Source organism: Budorcas taxicolor, chromosome 10, assembly GCF_023091745.1.
Source record: "Budorcas taxicolor isolate Tak-1 chromosome 10, Takin1.1, whole genome shotgun sequence".
Taxonomy (NCBI): Eukaryota; Metazoa; Chordata; class Mammalia; order Artiodactyla; family Bovidae; genus Budorcas; species Budorcas taxicolor.
The window spans coordinates 82637933-82653671 of NC_068919.1; the positions used below are offsets into that span (position 1 = coordinate 82637933).

Sequence of the window (15739 nt, forward strand, 5' to 3'; positions counted from 1 at the left end):
CTCTTTCCTCCTCCGTAAATTTAAAGGAGGGGGTTCCAAGCAGCGAAAGGACTTTCTTGGGCTGGATTAACCAGGTTGGACACAGAAAATACCCGATGCTAGGTGGGGTAGCCACTGCTTGGAAAGAGATAGACACGGCGTTCGCCGACTTTCAACTCGCCTCCGGCCCAGCCAGGCCCGGCCAAGCCCAGCCCAGCCCAGCCCAACCCCAAAGCGCGCCTGTCTCCGCCCCAAACATAATTGGCCCCGCCCCCAAGAGCCCATGACTCCGCCCTAAAGGGCGGAGCCCAAAGAAAACAGCCGCCGATTCGCTGCATTTTCGCCAGGCCTGGGCGGAGCCGAGACCCCAACCCCGCCCCCTCCCTAAGATCCACCCTTATTGGCACAGCCCTTCAAAAGACGCGTCCAATGAGAAAGGAGGGGCGGCCGCCATCTCCCTATCCGCTGCGACAACGCGAGAGTGGACGCAACTAAGTGGCAGACGCTAGCCTTTGGTCTTTCCGGGTCTTCCACGCTTCGCCCCCGGCACCTGTGGACCCTGGGCCCGAGGGAGAGCCGGAAAAAAATCCTCTGATCGAGTAAGTCTGCGCTGACTGGAGTACTTTTGGCGTCGGTTCGGAGGCCGCTGCTGCTCCTCTGATAGAGTTCGGGGTGAGATAGGAGGTGGGGGGCAAGGCCCGAGAAAAGGGGCGGGGAGGAGGAGCCGAACACATGGAACGCCGGCCTGACCCCGGCGTGGGTAGGGGGCTGGGCGGGCGAACTCTGGTTAAGTGGAGTCTGTGGGCGCGTGGAGCTCGCTCGTCCTGTTCGATTTACAGCCATAGAGATGGGAGAGGAAGGCCGTGAGTTTCGCCGCTCCGTGTCTGCCCTGATGGAGCGTTCTTTCTAAATTGTGATGTCAAGGTGCCACCCAATAGCTGCCAGTGGCTGGACTGCGGGCTCTTGGTGGCGGTTTTACCTGGAAGTTCAGATTGTGGTTGGCTTTCAGACAGGTCAGCATAGCAGTTAAGGCAAGCACCTACAGTGCTAGGCACTACCAACTGCTTTATAAGCATTATCGAAGCTTTCTGCACACTAACCCCATGAGGTCGGCGGCAGTACCTCTGTCGGACGCAGAACGAGCCCTAGTGAAATTGTCATTTACCCGAGGTCACTAGCAAGCGGTGGGCCCACGGGATGAACCTACACTTCTCGAAGTTAACCTCCGCACCGAGGTGCCTTAGCGATGAAGCTAGCACTCGCGGTGTCCAAGCTGACCTTAGAAACCATGACTACCCCCACCCCTTTCCCCTGGACGGACATGGGGTGGTCCACAGACCTTGTCCTCTGAATCCAACAGCTCTAAAGAAAGAAAACTGAGGCCACAGCTTCCAGGAGGAAACTAAATTACAAAACCCCAAACTCTAGTTTTAAATAATTGTGGAGATCGCAGTTGAGGTGGTGTCCTGAGGCAGACCAGCCGGAGTAGAATCCCTTCCCCAACCCCCACCCCCACCCCATTGTGTCTTTCTGGGTACCATATTTAGCCTTCAGAGCCTTGATTTTGTTCTTTTGTGAGGTGGTTTTAAATACTACGCAGGGTAAGTATGACAAGCCCCTTGCAGAGGTGATTTTTATGTGGGGCTTTTCAAGCCAGTGGCGGTAGTGTTTCCCTCGCTGCAGTCCAGTAACCTCTATAATCTTAACTCATCTGTCGCTGGATATTTAGGATATGTCTCATTTATAAACGTCATAGTACTTTTGTAGCAGGAAAATTTTTGTTTGTTTGGGCTTCCCTGGTGGCTCAGCTGGTAAAGAAGCCACCTGCAATGCGCGAGACCTGGATTCGATCCCTGGGTTGGGAAGATCTCCTGGAAAATGGGAAGGCAGTGGCAACCCACTCCAGTAATCTTGCCTGGAAAATCCCATGGACGGAGGAGCCTGGTAAGCTATAGTCCATGGGGTCGCAAAGAGTCGGACAGGACTGAGCAACTTCACTTTCACTTCCACCTACTCCAGTATTCTGACCTGGAGAATTCTGTGGTCTGTATAGTCCATGGGGTCGCAAAGAGTCGGACGCGACTGAGCGACTTTCACTTGGATATAATTTGCCTTTTTACAGTGCACCGTTCAGCAGGTTTTGTACAATATTTCCAAGTTCGTCTGACCATCTTGTGTGTGTGCGTGCTGCGTTAGTCGCTAAACGGTGTCTGACTCCGTACGACCCTGTAGACTCTAGCCCACCAGGCTCTGCTGCCCATGGGATTCTCCAGGTAAGCATCCTGGAGTGCGTTCCCATGCCCTTCTCCAGGGGATCTCCCAGAACCAAGGATCAAGCCCGCGTCTCTTGGATCTCTTACGACTCCTGCATTCGCAGATGGGTTATTTACCACTGGCGCCGCCTGGGAAGCCCTGTGACCATCTTATTCCAGGATATTTTCTTCACTCCTCAAGGACGCCGCTGCGAGTCACATGCTGCGTAGGACGGGGCAGTGAGCCTCGGCCCCGTGCTGAATTTTGGCAGGACTGGGCCCACCTTGCACAGAGGCCAGGAGAGAGGCTTCCTGGTTAGGTCTGAGATTCCCAGGCCCGGCCTTTTCCCGGCTGCACCTTCAGGATTTGGCCGCCTGGCCTGGAATGGTGTCTAGGGGAAGAGGAAGGAAGCGGTACCGGAAACTGCGCAGCTCAAACCAGGAGCAGTTTGGTGAGCTGTGCGAATCTTTGGCGCGCATGTGCAGTAAACTGCCAGGCTGCGAGTCAGAGCCAACTTGCCCACATGAGAGCCTCACAAAAGACCCCAGCTTTGAAGGGGGGTGCCGAAAAACTGCTGAAGCGTGTGCCAACCTTCAGGATTGTCTGCACGCCGCAGCAGTGAGTGCATAAAGGAAACGCGATGGCCTCACAGTGACATGATCATCAAGAAATGGAGTTGCCAAACAGCTACCTGAAGTAGAAAGGATATATCAGCCCACTCCCACTGGACGTGTTATTTCCTAATGAACCCAGTTATAAAGACCTACAGTGGATGCTGTACAGCCCTCATCTGGAGGAAATGATTGGCAGTTCTGAAAAGCAGAAAGTAAAGGAAATGAAGACTGTATTTTCAGAATTTATCATTACTGAAATGCTTTTTCTCAGCAAAGCTTCAGAGGTATACACTGCTGTCTACCAAAATATACAAAAGATTGATGAGAAGCTCTGAGGTGTTTCAGAAGCTCTAGGTATTCACCCGATTATCCATCTCACATATATTGTAAGGGTACATTCACAGAGTCCTTTTCAGAGATTGCTCAGCTTACTGTCTATCTGGAACAGGACAAGTGTCCACCTGTGGACTAAGGATCAATAAGAAGATGAATTAGTTATTACAGAAGAAGGAAATAACTTTCCTTGGTACACATCTCATTTTCATTTTTATCTTAATATGACTCAGATTTCAGGATTGCTGAATTAATAGAACTTTATTCTGGTTTGCTCTGCTAAACATCAAAATGGAATGCTGCTGAAAGTAGGGGGAAAATTAAAGGATTATTTATGCTGACCCAAAATGAAGGTTTTAAAAAATATTACACACCCAGTCATTTCACTGCCTACCTAGTCAACTTCCTACCCAGTGATATATGGTCTTTTTGTATAACTCTGACACTTTTTTTTTTTTTTAATTATGGGCTTCAAAGTATTTCATATTAATGCACTGTGCCTGGTTGGGAGTACTGTGGTAAGTAAATATCAAAAACCAAAAGTTCTACCAATTCCTGTTAGCTTCTTTTAGATTGACTTCCCAAAAGGATCCTGTCTAGTCATTCTGATTAAATATAAGTTCTGTTCCATGAAGCTTTAACTAAAAAGACAAGTTTTCTTTTTATAAAAGAGGAAAAAAAAAAACTTTCACTGAATCATTAAGTTCCATCATTTGATCTGTAAATTTACCTTTCAACAAGTGTATAATCAAGTAGAATAAAGGAAATATGATACCAGTATATCCATGTTTCACAAATGCACAATGCATAAATTTTAGTTTAAAGTCCTATTCAGTTTGATTCTGACTTTAAAACAAGTAAAACTGCTGTCATGCTCATAGAGAACAGGCTTGTGATTGCTAAGGGGGAGGCGGGTTGGAGGGGTGGAGTGGGAGGTTAAGTCTCTCAGATGTGAGCTATTACATGTAGAATGGATGGATAAACACGGTCCTTCTGCACCGAACAGAGAACTGTGTTCAATATCCTGTGATAAACCGTATTGGAAATGAATACTTTAAAAAAGAATGTGTGTTTGTGTGTGTATAACTAAATCACTTTTCTGTTCAGAAATTAACACATTGTAAATCAATTTAAAACATTTTTTAACTGCTGTCATACTCAAGTATTATTTATGGTGCTAGTAATTTGATGGAATGTTGCCTAAGAAAACATAAACAAGAACACATGGAACATCATAAATCATTTAAAATTCAATAAAAATTTTCCAAAGCTACCACCTAGATAATAAAAAGATGTAATAGTTACTCTTATTCTTGGAAGCATACAACAGTTTAATCAGAGACTTTATCAACTCATCTGGGGATAACTGGAAAAAGCAGTTATTCATAACAGAAAAATAGGCTTTCAGGAAGCTTTAAAAAAAAAAAAGAGGACCTGGGCCTTGATGCTCCCCATTCTCTGTACCCCTCCTCCTTCAGCCCCTGAAAAACCACTTCTCTCTTTCTGCCTCTCTGTGCCTATTTTGAAGATTTCATATACGTCAAATAAATCACACAGTATGTAGCTTTTTGTGTCCCACTTCTTTCACTTAGCATAGTATTTTCAAGGTTCATCCATGATGTAGCTTCCGTCAATAGTATATTTTTTTATGCCTGAATAACAGTCTGTTGTATGGATGTGCTACATTTTTTACTGATTCATCAGTTGATAGAAACTTTTATTATTTATACTTTGGGGCAATTATGAATAATACTGCTATGAACATTACTGTCCAGATCTTTATATGGCCGTATATTTTCATTTCTGCTGGATTTTGTTAAGTCATATGGTAACTCTGTATGGAATCTTTTGAGGAATTGCCAAACTATTTTCCATAGTGACTGCAGTGTTTCACATTCCCACCAGAAGTTTCTTCACATCTTCACCAGTACTTTTCTTTTTCTTTTTTTATAGCCATCCTGAGAGAGAGAAAGTGGTATCTTACTGTAGTTTTGATCTGCATCTACGTAATGACTAATGAGGGGGCTTCCCTGGTAGCTCAGACAGTAAAGCATCTTCTTACAATGCAGGAGGCCTGGGTTCGATCCCTGGGTCAGGAAGATCCCCTGGAGAAGGGAATGGCAGCCCACTTCAGTATTCATGCCTGGAAAATCCCATGGACCAAGGAGGCTGGTGGGCTACAGTCCATGGGGTTGCAAAGAGTCGGACACTGGCTCAGCTGGTAAAGAATCTGCCTGCAATGCAGGAGACCTGGGTTCGATCCCTGGGTTGGGAAGATCCCCTGGAAGAGGGCATGGCATCCCACTCCAGTATTCTTGCCTGGAGAATCCCCATGGACAGAGGCTCCTGGCGGGCTACAGTCCTATGGGATCGCAGAGTCTTACTTGACTGAGTGACTAATCACACAGCACAATGACTCATGATGCTGAGCATCTTTTCATGTTCTAAGAGGCTGTTTACCACATTTCTAAGTGGTATATGTTTGAAGAATCATCTTCAGATTTTTTTCCTTATTTTTAATTGAGTTATTTTTTTCTTATTGAGTTGTATATATATTCTGGATACTAGATCCTTATCAAATACATGATTTAAAAATACCTTCTCCCATTCTGTGGGTTGTCTTTTCACTTTCTTGATAGTGTTCTTAGCACAAAAGTTTTTACTTTCGATGAAGTCTAGTTAAGCTATTTTTCCTTGTGCTTTGGGCGTCATACTTAAGAAAGTGTTGCTTGTTCAAAGTTCATGATGGTTTATACCTTTGTTTTCTTCCAAAAGTTTTATAGATCAAGAGCTTAGACCCATTCAAGTTAATTTTATATGTGATGTGAAATAGGAATCAGATTCATTCTTCTGCAGGTGAATATCCAGAGCTCTGGGCAGTTGAAAGGTTTTTCTTTTATCTGCCACCGCTCCCACCCCCGTATGGTCTTGGCCCCTTCGTCAGAAATCAATTGTCAGGACTTCCGTGGTGGTCCAATAGTTGGGAATCTACCTGCCAGTGTGGGGTACGTGGGTTCAATCCCTAGTCCAGGAGGATTCCACATGCTGTGGGGCAGCTAAGCATGGGTGCCACAGCTACTGAGTCCATGAGCCACAGCTCCTAAAGTCCGTGTGCCCTACAGCCTGTGGTCTGCAACAAGAGAAGCCACCACAGTGAGAAACCCACGCTCTGCAACTAGAGAGTAGCCCCCACTTGAGGCAACTAGAGGAAAGCCCACGCTCAGCAGCAAAGACCCAGCGCAGCTACAAAGAAATAGATAAATAATTTTCTTTAAAAAATTAATAGGCATAAATATATGGATTTATTTCTGGATATTATTTCATCCATAAACATATGGATATACATATTTATACATCCATAAATATATGGATTTATGTATCTATTTCTAGATTTCTTTCTTTCTCAGTTCTACTCCATTGATTTATGTCGCTGTTCTTGTGCCAGTACCGGTGTCTTGATTACTGTAGCACTGAAATTGGAAAGTGTGAGTCCTCCACTTTGCTCTCTTTCAAGATTATTTTCACTCTTCTGTGTCCCTTACATTTCCATATGAATTTCAGGATCAACTTAGTAACTTCTCCAAAGATGGCAATTGGAATTTTGATAGCGGTATGTTAAATCTGTACATCAGTTTGTAGACCATCTTAAGTCTTCCAATCCATGACATGGTTTGTCTTCTCATTCATTTAGGTCCTCGTTAATTTCTTTCAACAATGTCTTGTAGTTTCAATGCATGGAGTTGTGCACTTGTTAAATTTATCGCTAAGTACTTTATTCTTTTTGATGCTATCGTAAATGGATTTGTATTCATTTCATTTTTGCCTGGAAAATTTCATGGACAGAGGAGCCTGGTAGGATATAGTCCACGGGGTCGCGAAGAGTTGGACACGACTGAGCAACTGCGAAGAGTCGGACACGACTGAGCAGCTTCACTTTCACTTAATTTCTTTCAACAGTGTCTTGTAGTTTCAATGTATGGAGTTGTGCACTCATTAAATTTATCGCTAAGTACTTTATTCTTTTTGATGCTTATTGTAAATGGATTTGTATTCATTTTCAGATTATTCACCGCTCATGTATAGAAGTACAGTGATTTTGCATCCTTCAGTCTTGCTTAACTCATTTCTTAGCTCCAGTAGTTTTTGTGCATATGTGTTTATGTGAATTCTTTAGGATTTTCTTTTCTTTTTTTTTTTTTTTTTTTAGGATTTTCTTTATGTATAACATCATGTCATCTACAGATATAAATAGTTTTGCTTCTTCCTTTCCTGTTTGGATTCTTTTTATTTCTTTTTCTTGCCTAATTGTTCCTGGCTAGAACTTTCAGGACAGTGTTAAATGGAAATGATAAGAACAGACATCCTTGTCTTGTTCCTGATCTTAGGAGAAAAGCTTGTGGTCTTTTCCCATTATGATGCTAGCTGTGGGGGGGTTGTTCATGCCCTTTCTCAAGGTGGGGAAGTTACCTTCAGTGCCTAGTTTTGTCATGACAGGATATTGGGGTTTTTTTTTTAAGATAAGAACTGTTTTGTTTTTCAATTTTATTTATTTTTGATTGCGCTGGATCTTCATTTCTGTGGGCCAGGCTTTCTCTAGTTGTGGTGTGCAGACTTCTCGTTTCAGTGGCCCAGACCCCAGAGGACACAAGCTTCAGCAGTTGCAGTACGCAGGTTTAGTTGCCCCACAGCATGTGGGATCTTCCTGGACTAGGGATCAAACCCATGTCCCCTGCTTTGTCAGGCAGGTTCTTAACCACTGGACCACCAGGCAAGTCCAGCAGGACGTTGGATTTTGTCCAGTGTTTTTTTGCATCTGTTGAGATAATCACATGGGTTTTTGTTTGTTTTTTCTCATTTATTCTGTTAATATCGTGTCTTGCACTGATTTTTTTTTTTTTTTAATGTTGAACCTAGATTTGGTTTGCTAGCATATGGTTGAGGAAGAGTCTGTGTTTATAAAGTAGGTTGATCTGTAGTTTTCTTGTCTTGTGATGTCTTTGTCTGGTTTTGGCAACAGAGGACTACTAGCTTCATAAAGTGAGTTGGAAAGTTGTAGTAAATGTCTTGCATATAATTCTTACAGTCTTTTGGATTATTTTCTTAGGATCAATTCCCAGAAGAAGGCATGTACATTTAAATTACTTGATAAGTATTGCTCAGACATTTTCCGAAAAGTTAAGTCATGTTTCTTTATTTGTTTGAGATTAACATTATCTTTCTAGAATAATGGTCTCTTACAAATTATTATTCTTTATTCCTTTAAGTGCTTGAAAGATGCTCTAAAAGGCAAAGCCAAGCTCAGCCTGCCACAACACATCTTATTTAATGTCTGTGCTTGGCAGAGTGGCTCCCAAGGAGCTGAGAGCCAGCATTTCATCCCCAACAAAATTGTTATTGACCACTTCCTTTTGGAGCAGGGTTTCTAAACCTCAGCACTATTTGGAGCTGGATAATTTGTTGTAAGGGACTGTCCTGTACTACGGGATGGTTAGCAGCATCCCAGGCTTCTACCCACTAGATGCCAGAGCAGCCCACCCCTCCCCACCCCCAAGCTGTGACAAACAAAAATGTCCCTGGAAATTGCCAGATGTCCCCTGGTGGGTGAAATTGTCCTTGGTAGAGAAACACCAATCTAAAAACTGATTGTGCTGACTTCATGTTACTGTCCAATAAAATTGTCTCTAATTTTGAATTTTAATCCTCACTGTATATTTGGCTTGAGCCACATTCGTCTCAATCTGTTACCGTGTGCTGATGACTTTCAAATCTACATCTTTCACCTCATTTCCCCTCTGGATTCCCAGGCCCATTTTAACAGATCTTGAGATTGGCTTGTTCACAGTCAGACTTTGTTCCCCAAACCACCCTTCCTTCTTTATTCTTGGACTCTCAGGTCAGAACACTACCAGTTATTCACTTGTCAGTTTTCAGCTGCCCTCTGCCCACCTCTCCCATGAAATTTACCTTCTACATCTTTCTAACTTCAGGGTTCTCTATCCCAGGTATCACTATCACTTCCATGTTGGTGGGTTCATCTAACCTGAGTTGCTGCAGCAACCCTTAACTTCCAACTTATTCCCTCCACCACTGCCTCTAAAATGCCCTTTCTAAAATACAGGTCTAATGGTACTCACCCAGCACCCAGGGACCTCAGTGTCTAACCCTGCTTGCCTCTAGCCCAGTCTCCCAACCCCTTGTACTTTAGCCTCTGGCCACCCCAAAAAGTGCTCACAGACTCCTCACATTGCCACCTTGCCTGATGCGCTAGGTTCAAATTCACTCTCCCCTCGGGCTCTTCCACTCCAAGCCATCACTGCCGTCTCCCCTACTGCACCTGGAGAGACCTGTCATCACCCTGAAGATGCACTGCAGGAATCGGTTCATGCATTCATCTTCCGTCTAAGCACCGAGTCCCTTGAGAATGGGAAGCACAATGTATCTCTGCCTGCCCCTCCATGCCTGGTGCCTGACATGAGTGGGCACTTTGCAATGTATGTTGAATATCAAATGAAAATACCCAGAGCAGAAGGAAGCTACTTGGGATTTAAAATAGCTGCAGAGTTGGCTGGTTGGTTGGTTGGCCGGTCGTTGGTCAGTTGGTTTTAGCTCAGTGAACATTTACCAAGAGCCGACTACTGAGTGCCAGGAACAGCAAAAAGAACAAAGCAGGATTTTTGTCTTAAAGAATTCACATCATATCTAATGGTGGGAGGTGAGAGTATAGAGTTCCATGCAGAGGGATAGGTGCAAACCTGGTCCATAAAGTGGTTATTGAGATTTAACTATGTTTGCCTTTGGGGAAGACACACTCCCCACTCCTGAAATAGACTTCTTAAAAGTACAGAAAGATACCATTTCATCCCACTCTTAATTCTTCTCCGTGTTTGGTCAACATCTGTTTGTTACGACTTTTTAAAAAATGACTTCAGCTTGATCTTGTCAGCCTCCCTGACTCTGGTGCATTGCCTGAACCTGTGTTTGTGTGAGTTGGTAGTTCAGAAGTACTGTCTTCAGCCAAAACCAGCAGCTGCCATTTCCTTTTTATTTCCTGTGTCCTTGTGATTGTGCAGTGCTCTGCTGGGGACAGGGTTGCTGGTGGGCCAGTGGCCTGCCTCCGCTGGGTGATCTGAAGCCTTTGACTCAACATTATCTTTTTATTGAGTTGGCAATAATGGTAATCTTTTAACTTTTTTTTAAAATAAATACAACTTTTTTGGTCTGAGGCTTAAGATAATTGATCTAAATTCAGGAGCCATTAAAGTGGTTACTGAGGAAAACTAATAAAATTATATTTTTGGATGGGGTGAAGCACTGGTGGAATTTCAGAGAAGGGAAATAACAGATAGGTAAGAGAGCAGGCTAGGAAACTAGAGAAAGATGATGAGCTCTTTGGAACATGTTGAATCTGCTGCATGTAGAAGTAGACAGGAGGTGGCCTTTTAATGCAAACTAGATGCTCTGGAGCAGCGGTCCCCAAGCTTTTTGGCACCAGAGACCAGTTTCATGGAAGACAGTTTTTCCATGGGGGGATGGTTTCAGGATGATTCAAGCACGTTTCGTTTAATGTGCTCTTTGTTTCTTATCTAATGACACTGCTGATCTGACAGGAGGTACCGGTCTGGAGGCCTGGAGATTGGGGACTCCTACTCTAGAGGGATGCTAGGATAGAGGTGAAACTGTGTTTGTAGGTGGGATGGTATGAAGTATGGAATCAAGAGAATCTGGGATAGAACGTTGGGAAACACAGAGTGGGTGGGCCAAGAGAAATGAGAGAATGATGAACTTGACAAGTCAGGGGAGAACCAAGAGAAAGCTATTCCAGGAACCTCGAGAAGCATGAAGCTTTGTGGTGTCACATGTCGTGAGAGTCAGGACTAAAGAGAGACCACTAACATCGGCAGGTAGGTGATCATTAGTTAACACCTCAGTAAGAGCATTTTAGCAGAAGGGTGAGGATAGAGGAGGCCTGACTGCATTGAGGAATGATTGGAAAATAAAAAGTAGGGTGTGTACTTAACAGATTGTGCTTCCAGAACACTTTTGTTCCTTTTGGATTGGAGGTGGAGCACATACAAATGAAAAGCCGGAGCGTGTTTATAAGCTGAGATAAGGAAAGTGGGAAATTGATTAAACATATGAGAACAGATGTTGGCAGAGTTTGAGAAGGAAACTGTCAGGAGGGTTGGCCTGGAAAAGGCACAGGGACACGTGTTTCTCCTAGACAGGAGAGAAGATGATAAGACTTAGTAAAGGCAGACATTTGTGCAGGGGATGAGAAAGAAGTTGGGGTATTCATGCTGGCAACGTCCGTCTTCTGGGTGAAGTAGGGAGCTGTGCTATGTACTAATGGTGACTAGAAGGAAGTGGAAAGGATTTTAGGAGAGTGATAACGCTCCGTATTGTCAGCAGTGAACCAAACTAGGAGTAAATAAAACAAGGTCAGTTTATGATGTCCCGGCAGAGGATGAAAGTGAAACATTTATGATGGCTCCAAGTGGGCGTGGCTGGATGAGGTGCTTTAGTGGTGCATATGCTTTCTGGCACAGGACTAGAGAGTGGCTGGTTAAACTAACCCAAATTGTGCAGTGACTCTGTGGGAAGCAGACTGACTTTGAAAGGAAGCAAATCAAGGACTTCGTTACAGAATTCATGAAATGTTTAAGTAAGATACTCACTTAATTTTTGTTCATTTGTATCGAATTAACCCCAACTCACAATCATAGGTTGACACAGAGTCTTTGGATAGTGAATTCTGGAACATAGGTCTGGACTTTCAGTGCTCTGTTTGATGCTAACAGGCTGGCGTTCCCTACTCAAAAGTAGAAGTTGGGGAATAAAGGCAAGTTCAGTTCAGTTCAGTCTGTCAGTCATGTCCGACTCTTTGTGATCCCATGAACTGCAGCACGCCAGTCCTCCCTGTCCATCACCAACTCCCGGAGTCTACCCAAACCCATGTGCATTGAGTTGGTGATGCCATCCAACCATCTCATCCTCTGTTGTCCCCTTCTCCTCCTGCCCTCAATCTTTCCCAGCATCAAGGTCTTTTCAGATGAGTCAGTTCTTCGCATCAGGTGGCCAAAGTATATTAGAGTTTCAACTTCAGCATCAGCCCTTCCAATGAACACCCAGGACTGATCTCCTTTAGGATGGACTGGTTGGATCTCCTTGCAGTCCAAGGGACTCTCAAGAGTCTTCTCCAGCACCACAGTTCAAAAGCATCAATTCTTCAGCACTCAGCTTTCTTTATAGCCCAACTCTCACATCCATACACAACTACTAGAAAAACCATGGCCTTGACTAGATGGACCTTTGTTGACAAAGTAATGTCTCTGCTTTTAAATATACTGTCTAGGTTGGTCATAACTTTCCTTCCAAGGAGTAAACGTCTTTTAATTTCATGGCTGCAATCACCTTCTGCAGTGATTTTGGAGCCTAGAAAAATAAAGTCAGCTACTGTTTCCACTGTTTCCCGTCTATTTGCCATGAAGTGATGGGACCAGATGCCATGATCTTCGTTTTCTGAATGTTGAGCTTTAAGCCAACTTTTTCACTCTCCTCTTTCACTTCATCAAGAGGCTTTTTAATTCTTCTTCACTTTCTGCCATAAGGGTGGTATCATCTGCATATCTGAGGTTATTGATATTTCTCCCAGCAATCTTGATTCCAGCTTGTGCTTCTTCCAGCCCAGCGTTTCTCATGATGTACTCTGCATGTAAGTTAAATAAGCAGGGTGACAATAGACAGCCTTGATGTACTCCTTTTCCTATTCGGAACCAGTCTGTTGTTCCATGTCCAGTTCTAACTGTTGCTTCCTGACCTGCATACAGGTTTCTCAAGAGGCAGGTCAGGTGGTCTGGTATTTCCATCTCTTTCAGAATTTTCCACAGTTTCTTGTGATCCACACAGTCAAAGACTTTGGCATAGTCAGTAAAGCAGAAATAGATGTTTTTCTGGAACTCTCTTGCTTTTTCCATGATCCAACAGATGTTGGCAATTTGATCTCTGGTTCCTCTGTCTTTTCTGAAACCAGCTTGAACATTTGGAAGTTCACGGTTCACATATTGCTGAAGCCTGGCTTGGAGAATTTTGAGCATTACTTTACTAGCGTGTGAGATGAGTGCAATTGTGCAGTAGTTTGAACATTTTTTGGCATTGCCTTTCTTTGGGATTGGAATGAAAACTGACCTTTTCCAGTCCTGTGGTCACTGCTGGGTTTTCCAAATTTGCTGGCATATTGAGTGCAGCACTTTCACAGCATCATCTTTTAGGATTTGAAATAGCTCAACTGGAATTCCATCACCTCCGCTAGCTTTGTTCGTAGTGATACTTGTTAAGGCCCACTTGACTTCACATTCCAGGATGTCTGGCTCTAGGTGAATGATCACACCATAGTGATTATCTGGGTCATGAAGATCTGTTTTGTACAGTTCTTCTGTGTATTCTTCCCACATCTTCTTAATATCTTCTGCTTCTTTATTGACCCCATCTTTGCATGAAATGTTCCCTTGGTGTCTCTAATTTTCTTGAAGAGATCTCTAGTCTTTCCCATTCTGTTGTTTTCCTCTATTTCTTTGCATTGATCGCTGAGGAAGGCTTTCTTATTTCTCCTTACTCTTCTTTGGAACTCTGCATTCAAATGGGTATGTCTTTCCTTTTCTCCTTTGCTTTTCACTTCTCTTCTTTTCACAGCTATTTGTAAGGCCTCCTCAGACAGCCATTTTGCTTCTTTGCATTTCTTTTTCTTGGGGATGGTCTGGATTCCTGTCTCCTGTACCAAGGCAAGTAGATTTTCTGATCTGTTCTTTGGTTGTATTTCAGCCCTAGAAATATTTTTCCAATTTTTATCATGGCATTTAAATATATTTATAAAGTACATTCAGTCGGATGTCATGGTGTCTCCAGTGAGTGGGGAAGGAATCCCAACCGGCTGTTGGGAAAGCATGAATCTTGGCAGCAACCGGCCTCCATACTATAGTTCAGTCTCTTAAGAATTCCTAGTGTGATTCCCAGTGTTAAAACTTGTGACATTTTGACAACGAAGTGATGAATTCAGGCTATACAAGGTAAGATTTGAAAAAGCCACTTGAAATAGTTATGGCAACATCAGTGTCATCATTTCAACAAATGCAGATGCACACCCCTGCCTTTAACAGTTAGTGTACTTCAGGAAGCTGAAACAGTCTGTAAAGCACGTCGAGATGTCACAGGCACTGGCCCCATGTAATTTGTTCACAGTTTTTCCTGCTCAATACTGAGGAAGAGAAAGTGTTCACTACTGTTCTGTATGAATCAGGGATGTGTGTGGATTGAAAGAATAATTATTACATAGCTCTAGCGTTAATCTGGTAAGGAAAAGAAGACTAGCCGAAGAAGGTTCTCATGGCAGGCTCAGACCTCAGTCGAAAAGTAATTGTGAGAGTCCCCACGTCACACAGTGACCCGGGGAGTGGAGGTTGGCGGGTTGGCAGGCCAGGTGTCTGTTGTGAGGTAAGAGGGCTGCAGAGAGTGGCTGCGGGCACGCTGGGATTTTTATCCATGTGTCCACCTCATGGCAGTCCTTCTCTAGGTAAGGCTTGGTGGCGGCTTTCATGATAACTCAGGTTGGGGCCATCCTTTTGCCTAGTTCTGTTCGTGAAGGAACTTAACTGTCAAAAGCAAACAGAAAAGAAAAAAAGAAAAAGAAAAAAAAGGAAAAAAAGCAAACAGAAGAGCAAGATGTGCACACGTGGGTTTGCATGTTAATTTCTTTTTGTGTCTACTTTCTATCTTTTAGGAGCTGAAATGCACAAAAGCAGCTGGCAGAGTAGAAGACACAGGAGAAGGGGCCAGCGACACCGCGCGTGGTTCCGGCGGCACGGTTCTAACGAGAGGCAAGTGCTGTGTGTCTGCCTCGCATCGCCAGCACCCTCACCCGCATGGGACTCCCTAAGGGTCTCGACCAAATGCGGCATCTGAGGTGGGGCTGGCTAGTCTGCACGTCTCTCACGCCTCCACGGGGTGTCTCTGCTGTGCACCAGCCCACCTGCCACACTTGGAGTAGTGAGGAGATGGCCACACGCATCTTTCTCTTCCGTGTGACCATGACTTGGGGCCAGAGCCCTAGCCACAGGCTTAGAGTAAACATTGTCTGGTGTAACTGAGGAGCTGTTTCTCCATTTTGGGGGCCTTTTTCTTCTCTCTTTTTTTTTTTTCAGCCTTGAAAATAGCTTTCTGGAAACCTAATTTCATTAACTCAGCCTAAATCCCAATTAAGGCTATGTAATATATAATAGCTAATATTTAATAAACACAGAAAAGTATAAAGAATAATACAGTGAATATCATGTACCTACCACACAGCTTAGAAAATAAAACAGCATATACTTAGGTGGAATCCCTATAATAAACATTTTCCACACTTGTTTTCTGCATGAATGAAGTACAAACAGTCTAGTCTCAGGACATGATTCACCCCACCCCACCCCAGGAGAGGATACCTCCTCACAGTTCAGGGCTGCTGACCTGACTTCTGGCCCTAGGAGGTCTCTACAGCCCATTCCTCACCTAAGGAGACCTATATG

The 15739-nt window shown here is 43.9% G+C and overlaps 1 protein-coding gene across 2 annotated transcripts in view; it reads left to right on the top strand.

The window, feature by feature from the left end:
* Positions 1–464: 464 nt before the first annotated feature.
* Positions 465–15739, top strand: part of DCAF4 (DDB1 and CUL4 associated factor 4) — a 31234-nt gene continuing 15959 nt past the window's right edge. For both annotated transcript variants that reach the window (XM_052646444.1, XM_052646443.1), the window contains exons 1-2: positions 465–578; positions 14953–15049. In XM_052646444.1, coding sequence (XP_052502404.1) covers positions 14961–15049 — 89 coding nt within the window. In that variant the 5' untranslated portion in view covers positions 465–578; positions 14953–14960. The remainder of the gene's footprint in view (positions 579–14952; positions 15050–15739) is intronic.